Here is a 22432-nt window from a genome sequence, read left to right on the forward strand (position 1 = left end):
GTTTATAGAAGATAGTTCCAAACCTCTAAAACTCTGTGTGTGTAGAAGTACTTATTAACATCTCTCTTGAACGGCCTGGTCCTAATTTTTAGACTATGCTGCCTACTTTTAGAATCTCCAACCAGTGAACATAAATCTCTGTCTTTTCCTGTGAAAAAAATCTTGGTTTTTTTCTTGTGAATATGTTGAAGACTTTAATCAGATCACTTCTTATTCTTCTAATTCTAGAGAAAAGAGACCTAATTTGTATAATCTCTCCTCATTTGAAGTGCAGGTATCATTTGAGCAAATCTACATTATACTCCCTCCAAGGCCGATATATGCCCCCTAAGGTATGATGCCTAGATCTGCTCACAGTACTCCAAGTGGGGTCTAACAAGGGTGTAGTAAAGTTGCAACATAACCTCTGCATCCTGAAAACACTGGTCCTCTAGATAAAAATGCCCATCATTCCATTAGCTTTCTAGATTACCTTTTGCACCTGTTTGTGGCATTTTAAAGATCAATGCAACTAAGCTCCCAACATGATCTGGGCTAGTCCCATGAAACAAAAGGTCTTCCAAAAGCTTTTTCATTGATAAGACAACACCAATGTTAAACTCTCACATGTCTGTGATGTCCACGAATATGCATGTGTGTAGGGGTTCAATGTCATTTTCCTCTGCTTGTTCAATATGATTTTTTCCTATGTTTGTTTTTATGACATAACAGGAATTCAAAACATGGTCTGTTTACTTTAATCCACAGTTGAAAAACTTGGTTGTGAAGTGAAAACTGAGTTTGTCAACAGTCATTGGACTTCAACAAAATGAAATGCTTTCAATAAATGATCAATAGATTATCAATAAATGTACTATGATGACATATAAAATTGTTTTTGCTATTGCAGGAAGTCCAAATGTACAACATACTGTTAAACCTCTTACCATCTCATGAGGGAAACAACAGAAATTCTCACCTCTTTATTTATTTTATTTGTTTCAGTAACTCGCTCAGGAAGTAATGGATTCTGTAAAGGAGGTGCAGGAATTGGTTGCATGGCGATCAGCTGAATCTTGTTTGGTAGCTGCTTGCTTGCCTCAGATGGACGTGATATCCGGTCAACATGGTCAAAAATGGAGGCTGATGAAGTTTGCTCATCAGTCCTGCTGATCTCAGCAGGTCCTAGAATAAATCATCGGTGGTCAGTCAACAGAGTGCCCTCATTCATGTCAAAATACACTACAAACAACAATAGAAACTTGCAGTCATAAAAAATAGAAGGAGTAGAACATAAAGCTAATTGACATCTGCTCCAGCATTCAGTATAATCCTGGCTACCTCCTGCTTGAAGTCTACTTACCACCACAAATCAACACAAATTCAGTTGACATGACACATTGTGCAGTAGTTGGTGACTACTGTAGAAAGAATAGGAGGTGATCCAGCTTTGTTAATGAATAATAAGATCAGTTTTGTGTGAGAAATTATCTTGGTGCAGAAGATCAACATATAGGATCAATACAGGTGCAGATAAGAAATTGCAAGGGAAGAAAAGTCAATGATGGGAGGGGTGTATAGACTCCTAAGTAGTAACTACTTTTGCAGGACCAAATATAAACAAAGGAATAATGGATAGAATAGGCAGATTCTGAAGAACATTGATGGTAGATGTTGAGAGAATGTTGGTGCCTCTACTATTGAGGGCTGCGGAGGTGGGAGTGGAATGTAAAACAGGGAACAATTTAAAAATAGGGGTATCTCATTTAAGACTGAGATAAGGTAAATTTCTTGTCAAAAAGTTATAGTCTTTGGAATTCCCTTCTTCAGAGAACAATGGAGGCTGAGACATTGAATATATTCAAAGTTGAGTTAGCCAGATTTTTGATCAAACGTTGTAAGTTATTGGGAGTGGGCAGGAAAATGAAGTTAAGGCACAAAGATGGTCTTGATAGGCTCGGTAGTGATAACTGGTTAACTGCAGTGAGGGTGTCCAAAATCATCACAATGGTTCAGATTGCTAGTTAAATTGTAATATTATTAGTGAATAACATATCTTCCATCATATTCAAAGCATCCTGTGCACTGGCTTGTGCAGTTCATTCACATGGCCTATTCTTCTTAACATCAGACTCTCTTCATCAGAGAATGAGGTTTGTTGAATGTGATTCTTATCAGCCAAAGCTTCTCCTCTCTGGAGCCACGACATATGTCCATAATTGAAATGAAAACAAGACGGCATTGAAGAACACTACCTGACCACTCCAAACATCAAACCCTCAAATTCAAATGGTGATCTTGGTGAAAACATGGTACTTATGGCCCTCCCTGACAACTCAGTTGGACGACTGCCAGGACAGCACATGGATACATGAACAATCCATTACACGCAGTAACATACAAGATAAATACTCATGCAATAGAAGACATTTCTGAAAATAAATGCCCTTGGCTGTCCTAATGGCATCTTATCTGTCATGTAATCTACTATCTCTTGCACCTTTAGATAATCTGCAATGTTACCAGAGCCTATGGCCTTGATTATTTGACTGGCATCTTTATTGCTAAACAAAGTGAACTTATGGATGTGCCTGCACATTTTATCTGTTAAAATCATATTGCAACGATGGACCACTGGCTGTGATATCTCACAAAGAACCATAAGATTAAAAAAATCAGAACTACAGTGACCTTAAACACCACAAGCATAAGTTTAGGATCTCACTGGCTCATGATTATAATACTATACCTCAATTCAATGAAGGGGACTAGCAGGAGTCAGGGCTTCATGTTAGGACACCAAAAGCAGTCAGGATTTCTGATCCAGCCACCAGCAACAGGCTGCCAGAATGTTTTAACAAGGTCTCAATCTAAGCTTTAGCAACTTGCTTGTGCATGCTGTGAGCTAGATAAATTTGAAATTAAAAAGATTCAGACTGAGCTCATCCATAATGATGGTTAACTGTATTATAGTCATCATCTCAAATCTTGCATACTGAATTTGTAATCAAATTGCAAATAAATTTGATACTGGACATGAAAATGTAGTCTCCAATTTTAAGATGGAGGGTTTTGCGGCATTATCCTAGTCAGGTCATGAATGAAAGGAAAAGTTCCAATTCACAGAAAATAAAGGTCTTCTTGTGGAGCTGCCTTTTTCTTAGAGGGAAAGTTTGAGTGTAAGTGAGCTGTATGCATACAAATTAATTAAAGCTTCATCCTTGATTCATAGGGATTAACAGTGCATACGTAAGTAGTCAATGAAGTTAAACTATATCCTGTCATGAATTCTTTATGTAGTTATGCTTGAACTGCGAATATTATAGCCTTGAAATAATTGCTTTTATTTGAATCTGCCAACTTCAATGCAATGTCAAACCAACAGAGGGTGCCAGTACATTCTATGAACAGCAAATTCTGAAGGCAAGCAGATTTTCTTTGACAGTTTTAAGTATCAGCTCAGATGGCTGGTAGTTGAACACTTACATATTCAAAAGCCTTGAAATGAACTTGATTACTATTGGTTTACAGGGGAGATGACTATTGTCTTGACTTTGAAGTTGGTCTGGAAGTTATCAGGTTCCTCAGTGTTGATTTTCAGAGGCTGCTGGATTGTAAATTTGTAAGAATAGATCAAGTATGAACGTGACTTTGGAGGTATACTGACTGTTCGGATGATGTTTTAGGGATATAGTTAAAGGATTGCCATATTAGGACAGGAGTGGGCAGATATTATTTTCTTGAAAGAGATTGTGTGACTTTGACACTTTCTACTTTGGAAGGTGGTGGAAGTGCAGTCATGAAATACCTTTAATGCAGAGGTAGATAGACTCACAGTTTCTTGTCAGATAATGGAATAAAAACAAATCAGAAGAGATGGGGGTGAGGGATTCAATACACAATTAGATCAGCTATGACTTTATTGACTGATGGAGCAGGCTTGAGGGGCCAAAAAGCTACTGCTGCTCCTTTTTGTATGTTCACATATACAATATCTTGGGATGCTTATTAAAATTGGGATATTATTTAATCTAGAGTCACCTGGAGGCCAGACTGAGCAAGAATGGCAGACTTCCTTCTGTAAAGGACATTAATAAAGAACATGGGGGTTTTACTACAAACCATGGTAACTTGTCAGTGTTGCCATTCCGAGACTAGCTTTTCTAATTCCAGATTTTATTAACAGAATTTAAATTTCATCAGATGCTGTGGTAGGAATTCAACAATTGTACATAAAGCATTACCTACAAGCCTCTGGATTACTAGTTCAGAGACATTATCACGATGCTACCAACTCCTGCAGTGAGTACATCACCTCCTGAAAGCTTTTTGCTTCTGCACCTCTAAAGTTCACTTGTAGCAACAACTTCCAAAATTGAAAGCCAAGGCTGGTAATAACAATAGTACACCGATCACCATTTACAGACGCTTGGAGCAGCCGCATAGCAAGTGGCTTAGATGGACCATTGTTCCTGACTGCCCATTAACTGTCCACCACCCAGAAAAAAAAACATACCCTGTCTATCTGGCACCCATTCCATGAACATTCACTTCCTGCACTATGAATGCTCAATAGCAGCAGAATATTGCAGAAATTCACCAAGATTTCTTAGACAGTGCCTTTCAAACCCACGACCTCTACCATCTAGAAGGACAAGGGCAACAAATATAAATGAACACCACCACTTGCAATTTCCATTCCAAGGCACTCACCTTCTTGACAGTTCTATGCATTGCTGTTTATACATATTGCTAGGTCAAAATTCTGAAATGTCTTCCTTAATAGAATTGGGAATGTGGCAACTGAAGAAGGCTGCTCACCACTACCTTTCAAGGGCAACTGGAGATGGGTATTAAATGCTGGCCCAGCCAGCAGTGCCCATATCCCATGAATGATTTATAGACAAAATCCACTGCATGGAATACAAGATGAATGTTTGTCACATTGTGAGGGTAAATTCAATGTTATTTAATAACAAAATACTTGGTGGTAAAAATTGAAAACCAAAAACAGAAAATGTTGAAATACACCAAATCTGGTAACATCTATGGAGAAAGAAACAGAATTAAGCTTTCAGGTCCACAATGTTTTACCAAACCCAGATCTATTTGAGTACAGCCAATATTTTCTTATAATTTCTAACATAATTTGAAACTTTTGCTATACTTACCATTTCTATAACAGATTATGCTTATTGATTATGAAATACTGTTTGTGAACTCTTACGACTTAAAGGATACTGCTTAAAGGACTGCAAAGTAGTACTGCTGCTTACAGCACCAGGGATCATGTTTGATTCCAGCCAGTCTGTGCGGAGTTTACACGTCCCCCTGTGTTTTCATGAGTTACTACCGGGTGCTCCAGTTTTCACCCACTGCCCAATGATATGCAGATTAAATTGATTGACCATGCTAAATTGTCTGTATAGTCCAGAGATATGCAAGTTAGGTGGATTGACCACGATAAAATACAGAGTTAAGGGGATAGGATAGGGGGGTATGTTTGGGTGGGATGCTCTTCAGAGGATCAATGCAGACTCAATCTGAACTGCCTCTTTCTGCACTGTAGGAATTCCAAGAAGCTACCATACGAGATGTTGTACATGATTTGCAAGTGTTTATATTGGTTGAATACCATTAACATTAGCCACTGTGATGATATGAGAACTGGTGGGAAAGTAACTGAGGATCTTGAAGGAGTCAGACCCAAGTCAAAATCCTCCTAGTACAAATGCATGCCATGTTGTTGTAACATATAACTTATTGCAAATCTGCAAATATCTGCAAATAAGAGACTCTCCTTGTTAGATGAGAAAGTGGTTATTCTCATCCATACTGGACAATGTGGGCCTGGAAAAAATATAGGGTATAGGTATTGAGGATATCAAATACAATATTAGGTATATATTGTTTACAGAAGAATTTTATTAGAATATAGGTATTGTTTACAGAATAATCTTACAACACTCATGCTGTTGCATGTGCACATACCATTTGGATATCCTTATACTTTTTTGGTAAAGTTTTGACTACAATTATGTTGATATAATAATATTTGGCCACACTTATTTGCAGAATTGAATATTTTCAACAATTAATAATTTTCACTTTATTAAATAAGTATACTTTGTTTAATTGTGGTTGGTTGCTAACACTTTCTGTAGGGAAGTCAGTCATATTCCAAAGTTAAAAATAAGGTCAAATGTTTTATTGTTCTTTTATGGTTCAAGCTAATATATGCTTAGGTTAACATGTGAGAACACTATATGGTATAAAGGCTTTTACTCAAAGGCATAGCCTTGTGTATCAATGATTTTGTTATGTAACTACGTAACAGGCTTGTGGAGGACTCCAAGTGGATGAGTAGATGTGTATAATTAGGTTCTGTAGTTCATTTTATAGATTTTTGGATCATCTTAGATGCATTATTATAGTTACTCACTGGGAGTGGCAACAGATATTCTAATCAGAACAAATTGATGCCACCTTGCTAAAGATCTAAGGAGTTGGACTCGTTGCCATTTAAATCATTTTAATAAGTTTTTTTATGTCAAGAATGAATCAGGAGACTTTAGGAAGTGGTATCACAAAGATTAGCATTATTTTTAAAGAAATCAATCAGAAATTGTTTCGCCAATCCAAGACTGATGAAGAACGATTTATCCACTAATAAGTCAATCAAAGTTTAGGATGCCTCCGATTATCACCATTTGTGATACAGGTCCATAAGGGTTCATAGGGCTTGGCCTTTTCAGTGATTCAATGAAGAAGAATGAGGACAAAAGGACTTCAGCCAGGGATTGTGGGTTCACAGCCAATCTGGGATACCAAGAGGGCTCTTGTGGTGCAGTGTAGTATCTCTACCTTTAAGCGAAGAGACCTAGTTTCATATCCCATCTTTTCTAGAGGTGTGCAATTACACCTCTGAACAGGTTGATAAACAGGTTTTAAAAAACATAAGAACTTCAGTCAGCAGAACAAGAGACCTGTGCTCTTCTAGTGACACTAACTGGCATTCTGAACTGGATCATCTGTAATAGCACATCTCTTAACTACTATTTCTTTCCTACCTGCTATAGTATCACAATAAATTTTATAAAACTTGTGAAAATATGGGGCACAAACTTCCTGCTGATAACAATAAGTGCTCCAATGCAACTTTCTTCTCAACCGCAAAGGACCACGCAATTAGATGAGATTGAATGAATGGGAATAAAGGAAATATGATCTGTAGCTAACCTCATGAATACGCAGATCGGCCGATAACTTTAGATCGTCTGTCTTGAATTCATTCTAACAGAACAGGCTTTCTTAAACGTGTACAATAAAACAGCTCAACTTTGTAGGTAGATACAAAGCTTATGTTGTACAAATAAGGCAGCCACTGTTAACTTCAGAAATTAGAAACAAGACAAGTAGTAACAGCACTAGAAAAAAAAAATTGCCTCTTGATGATCAATGTTTTTTCCTAAAATAAAATGTATAAATTTACATTGCAGTTAGTAATAAGTGAGAGGATACAAACCATTTTTGATCACTGTATGTCTGTTGCCACTAGCAGGAGTTGCAGGGGGTCTGGGAATATCTTCAGTGGACTCTCTCCCACTGGACTGTTCACTGGTTGTAGACTCGCCTTCTGAAGGTGAAATTCTAAACAAACAGACAATGGTCTTCTGCACGGTATACCAATATTTTGATTTGTATGTCCAGTAGAATCTCAAATATCCATACTCCAATCTACATCGGTTTTACATAAACCCACTCATCTGGAAGTTTTGAATTTTTATTTATGTACAAACTCCAGGAAAAATGTTCTCAACAAGTTAATCAAAACAACTTATTCAGGTCAGATATGCATAAAGGGATTTTTGATCTTTTTCTAGATTTTCTCAAAAATCAAGTATCTTTCTTCATGCTGATGGATAATTAAAGTTCTGCTGAATGTTCATCAACTATAGTACAATAAAACAAAAACAGAAATTGCTGAGAAACCTCAACAGGTGTAGCAACATCTGTAGAGAGAGAAAGCAGAGTTAATGTTTTGGGTCCAGTGACCTTTCTTCATGGATACTGCCAGGCCTGCTGAGTTTTTCCAGCAATTTCTGTTTTTGTTTCTGATTTCCAGCATTTGCTGTTCTTTGGCTTTTTTGTAGTACAATAAATTTTGAAAACAATGTATCTGTGACTTCAGAGAATGAAAAAAGCTCTAATTTACAGTATTGATAGTGGGCTTAATAGAGACCAAGCAACTATTTCGACATAAACACACAGTCATCATGAACATCTAACAACTGATGTAATCACAGAAGGAAACATTTATATTGAAAAGGGCAGCTATACCACAGTGTCATCAATTAGTATCTTTAAAAGGTGGAATGGGAGGAGGCCAAGTTGAAGCTTCATGCATTGAAGCTTAGTGCCAGCAGGTTGCTCAAGGAAAGCCAATCATATATAATGTACTAATCTAATTGGGATTCTCTCTCAAACAAGACAATGCTACATACAAAAGGATACAAGCAATTTTACATACCTTTCAATCTGGACACTGGAAGCCCACTCATCAATTCAGATAATAGTGTCTCTATTTCAATATTCCAGCTTTATACACAATCAGAATCCAATTTGAACATTTTCATTGGCACTAGTTTCAAAGGCTCCCAACTGGTGTTAAAAGTCAAAGTTTTGGTACTGATCCCACAGCAATTTTACTTCTAATCTGCTTGCTCTTCCAAATAATATATCACAGACTAGTATAATGCCTTTCATGCTATCATAGCTGCAAGCTACTGGCCATCTTTAATCCTCCCCACTTTCTTCTCCAAATCCCTGGAGTGTTGTCACCTTCTAATTTCTTTCTTACAGTCTGAGATTAAACAAGATTGTTTGCTATCTTGGTGTCACATTTGATCTCAAAATGAGCTTTCAACCTCATATTGCTGCCACCATGAAGCCTACATGTTTCTGTATCACTGCCAAACTTCACTTATCTCAGCTCATCTCTTGCTGAAAACACATTCATGCGTCTATCATTTTGATTATGTTGTTCTTCACAGAACTACATGTTTTGTAATGTCTGGGCACCCACACACCGACTGGGGATCACAGACATTTGTCACAGGGTTGGCTTCGGAAGGCTACAATAATGTCTGTTCATTGAAGAGACTGCACCACAGACACTGGGCTGAGGAAGGAAGAAGGGTGCATCTTTATTAAAAATCAGCTTCATTTAATTTATTGACTGAAATCAACCTCAAAGCATTTCATAAGTAAAAAGCCAAAATTGGGGATTCTTAACACCTAAGCTGGTCAATTGTAATTTTCTGATTTCCTCTGATTTGCCTTTTCAGAATAGTCTGTGTTTCTTTCATCTTTTCTCATTGCTCAATCTTCATGTGAGAGATGTACTTTGCATTATATTAACTAAATATTAAGTTAAATAATTGGCAAATCTGCTTACCATTTTTCATTTCAATGGGATATTGAGAGAAACAGACTAACAGAACTTCAACCAGTTAATTAAAAACATTTCAAAATCTTTCTGCTGTCTCATTTTCGAAGTTTTGAGTAAATATGTCCACTCACCTGCTTCTCTGTCGAAGGCCCTTGGAGAGTTTGGCTGCCTTAGGCTGAGGATTGGGTGCATCACCGTTCTCTGAGGGTGTGCCCCCTTCTTTTGCTGTGGGAGGTGGAAGCCCTTCATGGATAACAAGTACATCATCCTTACCATGCTGTCCAATATGCTGCTTGGCAAAATCAAAGCCTTTAACACTTGGCACTTGTAGCTGAAGAGACAATGTAATAGTCTGTTAGGTCTCCGAGAATATTACAGCTGAATTAATAACAATGTGCAAAACCACTGTAATGAGCTGCATTAAAAATAAGGTTCTAAAGCACCAATTATTTTCAATATTGTTTGTTTTTATTTTAACTTTGTTCTAACTGCTGCTCAATCTTTCCCATTCTCGTCACCACTTGCCATATTACATAGTTATTTTTCTCTTATTCTTTTCAACTTTGGGAGGGTCTTAAATCTAGATTTCTGCTAAATAAAACATTAATTAAGAATGACTTTAATATTCTTCTGTTTCAGAGATGTTCATATCTTATGCAGTTCATAACAGTGGGCATTAAACTCAACTGATGTATTTCAGATTATTAAATGACTATAAGGCTATGGTGATGGTATGGGTAGAAGATGATGAAGTGTTTGATCAAGCTATAATTGTATTGAATGGCTAGGCAGACTTCATATTGGTCATGGAAGCAAATATGTGTAATTACTGCTCAATCAGATCTCCAATGTAGTAAATACAGATACAGCAAACCCAGAATCTGCAACCACAGATAAGATACATCACACCAATTAAATAGTTTAATAAATCCACAGCTCAGATTTAGTCTCAAGCCGTGCAGTTTGACAAATCTGCAGTTTACTTGAAATCCCAAAATTCAGAATACAATTAATCAGGCAAATCTCCTTAATACAACAGACATTTTTTTGTCTGTCCCTTGTATGTGAAGCAGCTTTCACCAGCGTTTTCCCTCTTCTTAGTCAGCCATTTTCTGATGAACACAATCCTCTATTACTGCACCCTCCTCAGGTTTGCTATAATGCAGACTGGACCTACTGACAGCCGATCAGCTACAATGTTGCCTGCTAAAGGGTCCTATGAAATCCTGGGATGTCGCTCAAAATACAGGTGAATAATAGGTGGAAGATTTTCCAAGAGCTGCTTCTTCAATTGGAGGTCAGTTCTCTCCTGTATTTGCTGCAGCAGCAAACATTGGAGCGAAATGAATGAATGACTGGGAGGTAAATGAGCGAGTAGTGTGGGAAGAAATGAGTGAGTGATGGGAATGAGTGAGTGACTGGGAAGTGGGATTAATGAGTAAGTGGCTGGGTGTTGGGGGAGAAGAGCATATGACCAGGGTTTGGGGGGGGAAATGTGTAAGTGACTGGGGAGACATTAGTAAATGGGTGTTTAATTAGCGATGGGGACAAGTGTGAGAGAGACTGGTGAGGTACGTGAATGACAGGAAGTTGGATAAGTAAATGTGCAACTGGGAGGGATTCAGTGATTAATGGGGGGAAATAAGTGAATCTTTGTGGGATTGAGTGACAGGAGTGAGAGTCAGTGATAAGACAATAGGTGAATGAGTGACTAGTTGAGGAAGCATGTGTATGGTAGAATTTGAGTGTGCAAGTGAATGTTAAGGATGGATGAATACGTGGATGAATAATTAGGGGGAATCACCAGCAAGTAACTGGGGAGTGATGCGAGAGACTGGAGAGTTGGTGAATGAGTGAGATTGTGCAGGATGTATGCCTATTCTCCTTCCCCATCCCCAAAGAAACATATCTGGAAAGCAGGTCACCCACATCTGACCCCTACTTTCACGTGGATGCCAGTTCAGAGTGCGCCCCCTCTTTACAAAGGGAAAACTGAGGTCACCAATACTTAAATCAGACTCCCAAGCTCAGCTTTGGTTCCCATCCTTTCCATGTGATCAAGTCTCTGGCACCGATCCATCTCTTTCTAGTTCTACCTCTTAAAAAAAAAGCAAACAAAAGACTTTATTTATTGGCTCTGCTATTTAGTAATTTTCAAAGGCAATTTTTTTTTTACCAATTACTCATTTAAATGTTTAACTTGTTGCTTCAGAAATTTGTTTTGCTGAAATTCATGTTCATTGTTGTGGTGAAGCACATCTTTCTGTATTTTACTCATCGGCCAGAGTGAGAGAAAAGCTGAAATAGCCCCTCATATGAAAAGGTTATCCTATCTTTGATGAAAGGCTGGTTGGGCTTCATTTGATTTTAATGTAGACAGCTCAGAACAGAATCAGAGTTAACAGCAGTGGCTTCCAGGATTGAATCATTTGGTAAAATCTAGGCTTATGCTAAAGAATGACTATTTGGAAAAGGTAATTAATAGAAGGTTGGTCAAACTACACCCCAGCAAACAATAAATGTTTCAAGCAAGGAAAAGGACATTTTGAAAGGAAACAAATGCTTTGTATTCATCTTAAAAACACAGTTATTGAATTTATCCAGTTGTGATGGGAAGTATACTATTTTGATCAATGTAGTTAGTATGAAAGCCACATTTAAAAACTAGACTGGGAACAAGGACTGGACTACATTATTTTGAAGTGGAGATACAGTACTAGTACAGGGGTTAAAGTCAGGAAGAATTGTTTGCATATAACTTAAATGGGCCAGCGCAAAAGGGGTTTTCAGTAGAGACTATCTCAGCAGTTTCATATAATCTGGATATTGTCTGATTTAAGATGCCTATTGTGTCTTGAATAACTCTGGCTATGGTGACTGTGCCGAACAGAATGTGATTCTGAATGCATGTTATCCTTGTGCAAAACAGTGATTGGACAGGTTGAACAATGCAGAATGTTCCAGGATAGGAAAAAATAAACTGGAAAAAGTAAACTGGGATAAAAAATAAAAGCATATGCTGAACTTCGAAAATAAACAAATTCTTGAAAATGTGCAACAAGGCCTTCAGCATCTGAAAATGGAGATAGGTTAGTATTTTTTGAATACATTCTCGTCTGTTTACAAATCCCTTAAAATATCTGATCTTCCAGTCCTATCTCTATTTGCTCTGTTATGCACACTTTTCCTCTACTCCATCAGTGACAAAGCCTACAGATATCATATTCCAGTATTATAGTCCGAAAAAGGACTCCTTGTGGGTTTTGTAAACTTTGTAAAGTTCTTTCATTTAATCTAAAGCAGGATGGGCACATATTGGACCATGAATCGGCCAAGTTAAATGGTGAGGTTGGGATATCCAGTGCAACTGCAGAATTGAAGAACCACGACGCTTTAAAGGAACAGACAGGATTTAATACTGACCATAGTAATGTTAAAACTGAAGACTGGGAGCAATGCAGTATAGAAGGCGTGTTTCACCTTTTCACATGAAGGTGTTAAAAATATTATTTCTCACTTACTAGCCCAAAACTAAATGTTGGCCAAGACATATGGGGTGTGGGCTGCTTCAGTACCTCAGCAGTCACAAGTGGGACTGAACATTATGCAATCATCAGAAAATATCTCCAATTTAACCTGGTAATACAGCAAAGGTAGTTAATGAAACAGCTGAAGTTGATTGAATATAGGATAGCTTATTTAACAGCTCCTAAATAATGCTCTGATGGTGAGAGGACTGGACTCCATTAAACAGTACCATCATCCTGGAATACATTTGTAATTAATAATACACACTGGGGGTATTGCTGCCATCTGGGGCAGCCCTCCCCAAAAGCACATGCTTTCTGGGTTGGCCCATCTGGGCAGTAAGGTAAAAACAATGACTGCAGATGTTGGAAACCATATTCTGGATTAGTGGTGCTGGAAGAGCACAGCAGTTCAGGCAGCATCCAAAGTGCAGTGAAATTGACGTTTCAGGCAAAAGCCCTTCATCAGGAATAAAGGCAGTGAGCCTGAAGCATGGAGAGAGAAGCTAGAGGAGGGTGGGAGTGGGGAGAAAGTAGCATAGAGTACAATGGGCGAGTGGGGGAGGGGATGAAGGTGATAGGTCAGGGATGAGAGGGTGGAGTGGATAGGTGGAAAAGGAGATAGGCAGGTAGGACAAGTCCGGACAAGTCATGGGGACAGTGCTGAGCTGGAAGTTTGGAACTAGGATGAGGTGGGGGAAGGGGAAATGAGGAAACCGTTGAAGTCCACATTGATGCCCTGGGGTTGAAGTGTTCCGAGGCGGAAGATGAGGCGTTCTTCCTCCAGGCATCTGGTGGTGAGGGAGCGGCGGTGAAGGAGGCCCAGGACCTCCATATCCTCAGCAGAGTGGGAGGGGGAGTTGAAATGTTGGGCCACGGGGCGGTGTGGTTGATTGGTGCAGGTGTCCCGGAGATGTTCCCTAAAGCACTCTGCTAGGGGGCGCCCAGTGTCCCCAATGTAGAGGAGACTGCATCGGGAGCAACAGATACAATAAATGATATTAGTGGATGTGCAGGTAAAACTCTGATGGATGTGGAAGGCTCCTTTAGGGCCTTGGATAGAGGTGAAGGAGGTAATGTGGGCACAGGCTTTACAGTTCCTGCGGTGGCAGGGAAAAGTGCCAGGATGGGAGGGTGGGTTGTAGGGGGGGCGTGGACCTGACCAGGTAGTCACAGAGGGAACGGTCTTTGCGGAAGGCTGAAAGGGGTGGGGATGGAAATATATCCCTGGTGGTGGGGTCTTTTTGGAGGTGGTGGAAATGTCGGCGGATGATTTGGTTTATGCGAAGGTTTGTGGGGAGGAAGGTGAGCACCAGAGGCGTTCTGTCATTGTTACGGTTGGAGGGGTGGGGTCTGAGGTGCGGGATGTGGACGAGATGCGTTGGAGGGCATCTTTAACCACGTGGGAAGGGAAATTGCGGTCTCTAAAGAAGGAGGCCATCTGGTGGGTTCTATGGTGGAACTAGTCCTCCTGGAAGCAGATACGGCGGAAGCGGAGGAATTGGGAATACGGGATGGCATTTTTGCAAGAGATAGGGTGGGAAGAGGTGTAATCCAGGTAGCTGTGGAAATCAGTGGGTTTGTAAAAAATGTCAGTGTCAAGTCGGTTGTCATTAATGGAGATGGAGAGGTCCAGGAAGGGAGGTGTCAGAGATGGTCCAGATAAATTTAAGGTCAGGGTGGAATGTGTTGGTGAAGTTGATGAATTGCTCAACCTCCTCGCGGGAGCACGAGGTGGGGCCAATGCAGTCATCAATGTAGCGGAGGAAGAGGTGGGGAATGGTGCCGGTGTAATTACGGAAGATCAACTGTTCTACGTACCAACAAAGAGACAGGCATAGCTAGGGCCCATACGTGTGCCCATGGCTACCCCTTTGGTCTGGAGGAAGTGGGAGGATTCAAAGGAGAAATTGTTAAGGGTGAGGACAAGTTCAGCCAAACGAATGAGTGTTGGTGGAAGGGTACTGTTGGGGACGTCTGGAGAGGAAAATACAGAGGGCTTGGAGGCCCTGGTCATGGCGGATGGAGGTGTAGAGGGATTGGATAACCATGGTGAAGATGAGGGGGGGGGGGAAACGGAAGCCTTGGAGGAGGTGGAGGCCGTGGGTGGTGTCTCGAACATATGTGGGGAGTTCCTGGACTAGGGGGGAATAGGACAGTGTCGAGGTAGGTAGAGATGAGTTCAGTGGGGCAGGAGCATTCTGAGACAATGGATCGGCCAGGGACCTGGGCAGTCCCTGCCTAGTGAGCACCAGAACGGATAATACATGCTGGCCCAACCAACAAAGCTCACATTCCATGAATACATTTTAAAAAAATTAATAGAATTACCACAAATTTAAGAAATAAAGACAATAATTGGTGGAAGGTTCAGGGGAGATGTCAGAGTTAGGTTTGTTACACAGAGTGATGGGTGCGTGGTAGTAGAGTCATATACTTTCGGGAGATTTAAGCAACTCTTGGATAGGCGCATGGAGGATAGGTTAGTATGACCTAAGAGTAGGATGAAAGGTTGGCACAACATCAAGGGCCAAAGGACCTGTACTGTGCTCTACTCTTCAATGTTCCAAAAATTAAATGAAACAACTAACAGGTTATGGAAGTCAATTACTTGATAAGTGCTCAGAATGATAGGCATAATTGTTTTGTTAAACGTTTCTATAAAAAAAAACACCCAATATAATATGGAATAAGAAAGGACAGATCTTTAGACCCAAGTCTTTGACTAATGGAGATTGTCTTTTGTCTTTAAAATGGGAATAAATACAAGGAGGAAATGTGAACTTATTATGCCTAGTGGTGCATTATGACAAATCTCCTCCTCCTAGAACTCATTTCACTTCATTTTTTAGTCAGGGTAGACTTCCCCTAGGATTGAGACAGGCCAAATACTGCTTCTATTTCCCTTTCAGGAGCTAGCATTATGAGACACACAGTTAGGTTATGCATGGGACTGCCACTGAATAAAATAAGAATAACTCATATGGACTTTGCTCTGCGTGATCCTGGAGAAATTAGCCAATATTAATTGCCAATTTAAATTAGTTTCTGTGATGTGCAATTTTAAAGTTCACATTGGCAGTACATGAATCTGAAAGCATTTTAGATTAATGTGATGCAGCCTCTGGTTTTGACAGGCTTAGGATGGTTGAAATGAAAGCTGCCTTTGATTAAAGGATAATGTACTCATGTTTATTCATTTTATATTTTGATCTATATTTAGAGAAATTCATTATAAATGCGTCTCATGTTAATAGTACTGTGACCGCATTCGTTTAACGTGATTACTTGCTTGACCATTCTTGGTGATGTCAGACAGGACTGTGAAAACTTAATATTTATCTGTCCTGACAAGGCAAACAAATTGCTCATTTCGTGTCAGTGCTGGGACTGTATTAGGACATTCTGGCATTGTAATTCTCATACTGAAGAACCATGGAAACAGAAACAATTTCTTTTACGACAGGTAACTTCATAAAAGGGAAGGTACATTCAGCACAGGTCTGACCATGGAATTATCGACAACCTTTGGATTCTCAGGCAAGAACAGGACCTCTTCGAGCTGCTACATTATGGGCAACACCAAAGTTTATGGTGTTAGACTGGGCTCCCAAAAATACAGGTTTCGTTCTCTCTAGTTACAAGTGATCCAACAGTTACACTTCAGATCTTCTTAGCATCTATGTTCCCCAGGAATAAGATTCACTCCTTTTCTGCCCATACTATTTGACTTCTTGTAAACAATGTCAATGTTTGGAATAGATCAAAGCCTTCACAAAGTGATCAAAGTAGGTGTTTTAGAGTTTTAGCTGCTTCGCTTCTTGTATTATTGCTCTACTGAAGACAATGGGGTATGTTTAAAATCTGATTGAAGATTTGTAGCTCGGGTATCCGTTGTTGTGGTTCTGCTCGCCGAGCTGGAAATTTTTGCTGCAAACGTTTCGTTCCCTGGCTAGGGAACATCATCAGTGCTGATGTTCCCTAGCCAGGGAACGAAACGTTTGCAGCAAAATCTTCCAGCTCAGCGAGCAGAACCACAACAATGGGGTATGTGTTTGGTCTATGAGGTCATGGCTAAGAGAATGGAATCTGAGCCGATTCTTGGTGATTCAACCATTCAGCAGATTTATTGATCCAGACCTTTTGGTTTGGTCGACACTTTCCTAGTAAATTTGATTTTTCTGCCTCAACTTCAGATCAGTTTACCTAATGGCACAATGACCAAAATTGTCAAGCTTGAGTAAACAGGAAAAAGCAATTCAGTACTGTGCAGTTTTACCTGGTTAGAATTCCAGTAAATCCTCTGTGCACCCTAAAGATTCCCAAGTCTGTTCTCATGCTAAATTGCATTTGAGCCCTCTGGGCATGGAATAGCACTCAATAAACGAAAAATGCAAACCAGCTATGAAAATTGCTTTGTGGCTTGATTCAGAGTCCATTGTACGTTGTGTTGGATCTGTGTCTATCAGACACCCACCTTAACAAATAAAATCATAAATGTCTGAACAACTTTCATTCTAACAGCCAGCAGATTTCTGCTACACGACAGTGGTGCAGTAACAAGGCAGTGAGTGGGCTCTTGCCTGGGAACCATCAGCTCCCATCTGCTTTCCTTGCTTCACTTTTGCATCTACTTTTATCTTTCGCTTGTTTTCCTTTTCTTTTCGGTCATTTTTTTCTCCATTTCAGAGCTACACTGGTCAGCAGCACAGGTGCGGCAGCGACTAGCAGTTGTGGCTTCTCCTGACTATCAAAATGGCAGCAGCAAGGATGTTCTCTTAGCAATCGGAGGACAATGGCAGTGAAGACACTGTCCCGGTGATCAGAAACGGCGGCAGCGAAGACATTCTCCCAGCGATAGGAATGGCCAGTGGCAGCAAGGTCGTTCTCTGGGTGCCTGGGGCTTGTAGGCTGGTGGTGGCATCAGTGGCAACAAAGCTCCTCCAGTGATCAGGGGCGGTGGTGCCAGTGGCAGCAGACTCTTCAAATGGCGGCGCCGGCAAGGTGACATCTGCAGCTGAAGAGGGATTTGTGGCTGCCTGGCCTGGCAGCTGATCCAGGAACTCTTGAACGCAGGACGAGTTTGGGTTCAGCGGCATCAGTGAAGTGGGCCCATTGGTGAAGAACTCCTGCATTGGTGGATCTGGTGCAGTGGCAACGAGGCAGAGGAGGTCTTCCTTGAGACTGGGTGCCAGCATGATCAGGGTCGGGAAGACTGACAATCTGAACCTTTTATTTGTTTATTTTTCTAACTTACTCCTGTGACCTATGATGCTGGACCTCTTTACTTTTCAATTTCTTATGAAACAAAAAGAATAGATCTTAAGTATAAGTATTTGTACCTAGGTAGGTGCTGTAATGACGTGACTGTAAACTTTTCACTGTACTCATTTGACTACATGACAATAAAGCTAATTCAATTCAAAACCAACAAAAGTACTTCTCTGCCCAACACTTTCTCACAAACCCTTCTTTTTCAAAACCCTCTAACTAAACCATCATATAAGTAAATTGGAAATGTGAGCATACAAGCCCTTTCATTATTGAGAACTGATGTAGTCTAAGAGCTGATATTTAAACGGATACACTGTCAGCATGACAAACGGTTGCATGTTCCTTTTGAGCATTTAAGTTCTAGGAAAATGGCATTCACAGATGGTTAAGGAATATCCCACTTGGAAGCAGTCAATAAGGTGCCTAAATTAAAAACTGCTGCACTTTATATCTGAGTGGTAAATTTCACTTCTTAGCGAATTTCACTTTTTTTTCCCCACTTTCCTCCTCTTCCACTGCATAAATCATATCATAGTATAACAGAGTTGATACAGTGCACAAGGTGGTCATTTGGCTCATTATGTCTGTTCTGGCTCTGAGATTTTAACTTATTGTCAAACTCCTGAGTTTACTGTTAATCCTACAGATTATTTAAATAGAAACAATCAACCTCCTGAATGCCTCAATTAAAACTATTTCCATCAAACTCCCAGGTGTGAATTCCAAACTTGCCACGTGAAAAAATTTGGTCTCATCTAACATGTCTCTTTTAAAAGATAGATTGAAACTGTACCTCTAGTTCTCGATCCATTTGAGAGTGGGAATAGTTTCACCCAATGCACGCTGTGCAGAATTCTCATGTTTTGAAAATGTTTATCAAATTTTCTCTTGGCCTCTCCTCTCCCAAATCCTCTAATCTTTCCTTATAACTGAGATGTCTCATCCTCGAACCATTCTCCAAAACCTAAATTGCTCTGTCTCCAATGGATTCACATCATTCCTAAAGCATAGTGCACAGAATTGTACATAATACAAACTAATGTGTTATGTAAATTCATCATAAGCACCCTGCTACTCCATTCTATGTCCTATTTGATGATGCCTACAATACTGTATGCTTTACCAATTGCTCTATCTACTTCACCTGCCAAAGAATGATTTAAGTGCATATCCAGGTCTCTCCACTGCTGCACATCCTTCAGAATAGTAGTCTTTATGTTACACTAACTCTCCATTCTCTTTATATCAAAATGCTTCACCACATACTTCTTTATTTAACACTCCATTCAGTCAGCAAATGTGACAATGTCTTTTTGACATTCCACACTGCCCTCCTCGTAGTTAACAATTTTCCTAGATTTTGTGCCAATTGCCAAATCAAAATCTAGATTTATATAAATACAGGAAAAGCAAGAGTTCCTAAGTTCAACATTCTTCAAAAGTAGAATACAGGATGTTTACATTTGAAATCATTAATTTTAGTTTAATATTTGTAGCCTTCTGAAGTCAGTGCATGATTCGATAAGGTAAGTATTTCTGGGTTGGTTCTGATTTATTATGTTTTGGTTCAGAGTGTAAGATTATTGCTCAATAGCTTTTCTCTTCTCCAACTTTAACCTCCCCTGCTTCCTATTGTGTCATGCTTATCTTGAGTTTAACTAGGATGCTGTTACATTGCCTGGAAGGATAAATTGAACCAAACTGTCTCCCTTCAAGCCTCCTTCTTTACGTTCAAGTTCACTGTCCTACTTTTCTATTTTATAAACTACCACACCCACTCTTACTGAATCACATTACTCATTAACAGTTCTTTCAATCTTACCTTATTATGTACAAACTTAAGGTATAAAAGTGTCATCTGATCACTATTTCTTTACTTACATCTCCTTCTCAAATCTGTTCAATTTTGCTGGTTTCCCTGCACTATAGGCCTTGGCCCTTCATTTAACATTCTCAACTTAAAAAGCTCATCAATTTTAATCCAGAATTTCTTACTTTTTGCCGCTGCTGAATATTGCTCATGGTGTCTGGCTGAAACTCTAGCTTGTCTGTTCGGCAGAACTTCCAATACAGAATCGTGATGATGACGACCACGACAATTACTGGTACCAGAACTGCGACAATGATCCACAGGTTCTTATTTTCATCTGTTGGGGGAGAGGTGGCAATGATTTCCACCGCTACAAAAGGAAAGTCACAAACAAATCATTGTAAGAGTTTTTTTTGGATTCAATCAGGGGATGTCAGCATTGCAAGCAAAACTACTGTACATTGCCTTGAACTTAAATGTATCATCTCAAGTATCAATCTCAGAAAATGTGAACTCTATAACAAATCTTACACAGATAAAAAGTGTGACATTATCAGTCTCAGCTTCAGTGCACTTCGATTACTTGGTATTGACTAGTGGTGATATTATATGACCTTATACCACTAGATAAGAACAGATAGATGCTGTTGGGTTTTACTGGATAGATGATTTTGAGTGATCTACTTCTTCATTAACTATTATTCTGCAATATAAGCAGAACATTTTGGTAAGAGATATGCAAAAGTTCTGTCTCCAAGCCAGTTGCACAGTCTGTGCTGTCACTAAAGTCTCAACAGGACTAGTGTAAAATAACTGAATTTCCCAACAGACCTTACTTAAATAAATTCATACAGTCTATTAATCTACATATAAATCCAAAATGCAAAATGCTGGGGAAAACAGAATAGAAATTGATTAAATGTTACTGAACCTTGAGGCCCAAGCAAGTCCCCTCGGCCAGGACTTCAAATTCCAACATGGCAGCTGGTTGAACTTAAATTCAACTAATCAATAATATTATTTTATAAAAATTTAGATTAATTAATTAAGATAAAAAATCAGTAATGGTACCATGAAACTGTCATCTGGTTGATAGGTTATCAACCTAATTTGGTTCAGTAATGTCCTTTAGAAAAGGAAGCACATTGTCTTTATTTGGTCTGACCTACATTAGACTCTCAGCAAAGTCATCCTTTTACAAATACCTCTAATATGTGGCTTAACAAGCAACCTAGTTGCACCAGGCACTGTAGAAATTGAATAAAAGCAGACAGACTGCTTGGCATCAGACACCACTAATGATCAGAGTCCCAACAGGTCCTGTAAACTGGCAAAGTCTTCTGTAATAAATTGTGCTGAAACACAGTGGTGTACAGATAAGAGGGTGCTGTCCTGGAAGTTCCCAACATTGAGTCTGGACCTCAGGAAGTCTCCTAGCATCAGGTCAAACTTGGCAAACCAATCTCTAGTTGACCATCATCTACTGAACTCCCTCTGCTGATGAATCAGCACTTCTGAAGGTTGAATAAAATTTCGAGGATATATCAAGTGCGGCAAATACAAATAATGCACCTATGACAACATACTGAGAGATTTCAATGCACAGCTTCAAGAGTGCCTTGATGGGTGGACTGACTGATGAGCTGGTAGAGTCATGAAAACCATTTCTGCCAGCCTGGGCCTGCAGCAAGTGTGACAACAGGATGGGTAATAAATCTATTAAAACTTTTCAATCACTCATCTATAGGTGCAGATCCATTTGTCTGTGACATCATAGATAGGAGTGATCACCACACAGTCCTTGTAAAGATGAGGTTCCATCTTCACACTGAAGATGCCCTCCATCTTGTTGCATGACACTACCGCAATGTGAAACAAGTAACTTAAAATTGGGCACCCGCAAGATGCTGCAGGTCATCAGGAGAATTGTATTCAAATATAACCTATAAACTCATGGTCCAACATATCCTTCGCTCTCCCATTTCCAGCAAGCCAAGTGATCAATTTTGAAGAATGCAGGAACTGGAATGTATACCAGGAGAGGTACTTGATGTACATAATTATGAGGTATCAACCTGTTGAACTATAAGACTTGCATGTTATAATGCTGAAGCAGCATGTGATTGACAAAACTAGGTGATCCCACATCCAGTAGATCAGATTAAAGTTCATATCGTCATATCCAGTTGTGAAGGCTGGTGGACAGTTAGCCAACTAACCATGGAGAAGGCTCCATAAAGATCTCAACCTCAACAATGGAGCCACAGAGCACATCTGTGCAAAAGATGAGACTTACACATTTGCTTCAATCTTCAGCCAGAAGAGCAGAGTAGGTGTTTCATCTTGACCTCCTCCTAAGGTCCCAGCATCTCAGATTCAACCAATTTGATT

At 39.6% G+C, this 22432-nt stretch overlaps 1 protein-coding gene across 1 annotated transcript in view; it reads right to left on the reverse strand.

Moving 5' to 3' along the window:
• Positions 1-22432, reverse strand: part of si:ch211-1e14.1 (UPF0606 protein KIAA1549) — a 257773-nt gene that overhangs the window by 48624 nt on the left and 186717 nt on the right. The window contains exons 10-13 of the mRNA XM_060839554.1: positions 20227-20411; positions 9562-9761; positions 7505-7629; positions 959-1164 (exon numbers count right to left, since the gene is read on the reverse strand). Coding sequence (XP_060695537.1) covers positions 959-1164; positions 7505-7629; positions 9562-9761; positions 20227-20411 — 716 coding nt within the window. The remainder of the gene's footprint in view (positions 1-958; positions 1165-7504; positions 7630-9561; positions 9762-20226; positions 20412-22432) is intronic.

The sequence above is a fragment of the Hemiscyllium ocellatum genome, chromosome 19 (genome assembly GCF_020745735.1).
Source record: "Hemiscyllium ocellatum isolate sHemOce1 chromosome 19, sHemOce1.pat.X.cur, whole genome shotgun sequence".
NCBI classification, from domain to species: Eukaryota; Metazoa; Chordata; class Chondrichthyes; order Orectolobiformes; family Hemiscylliidae; genus Hemiscyllium; species Hemiscyllium ocellatum.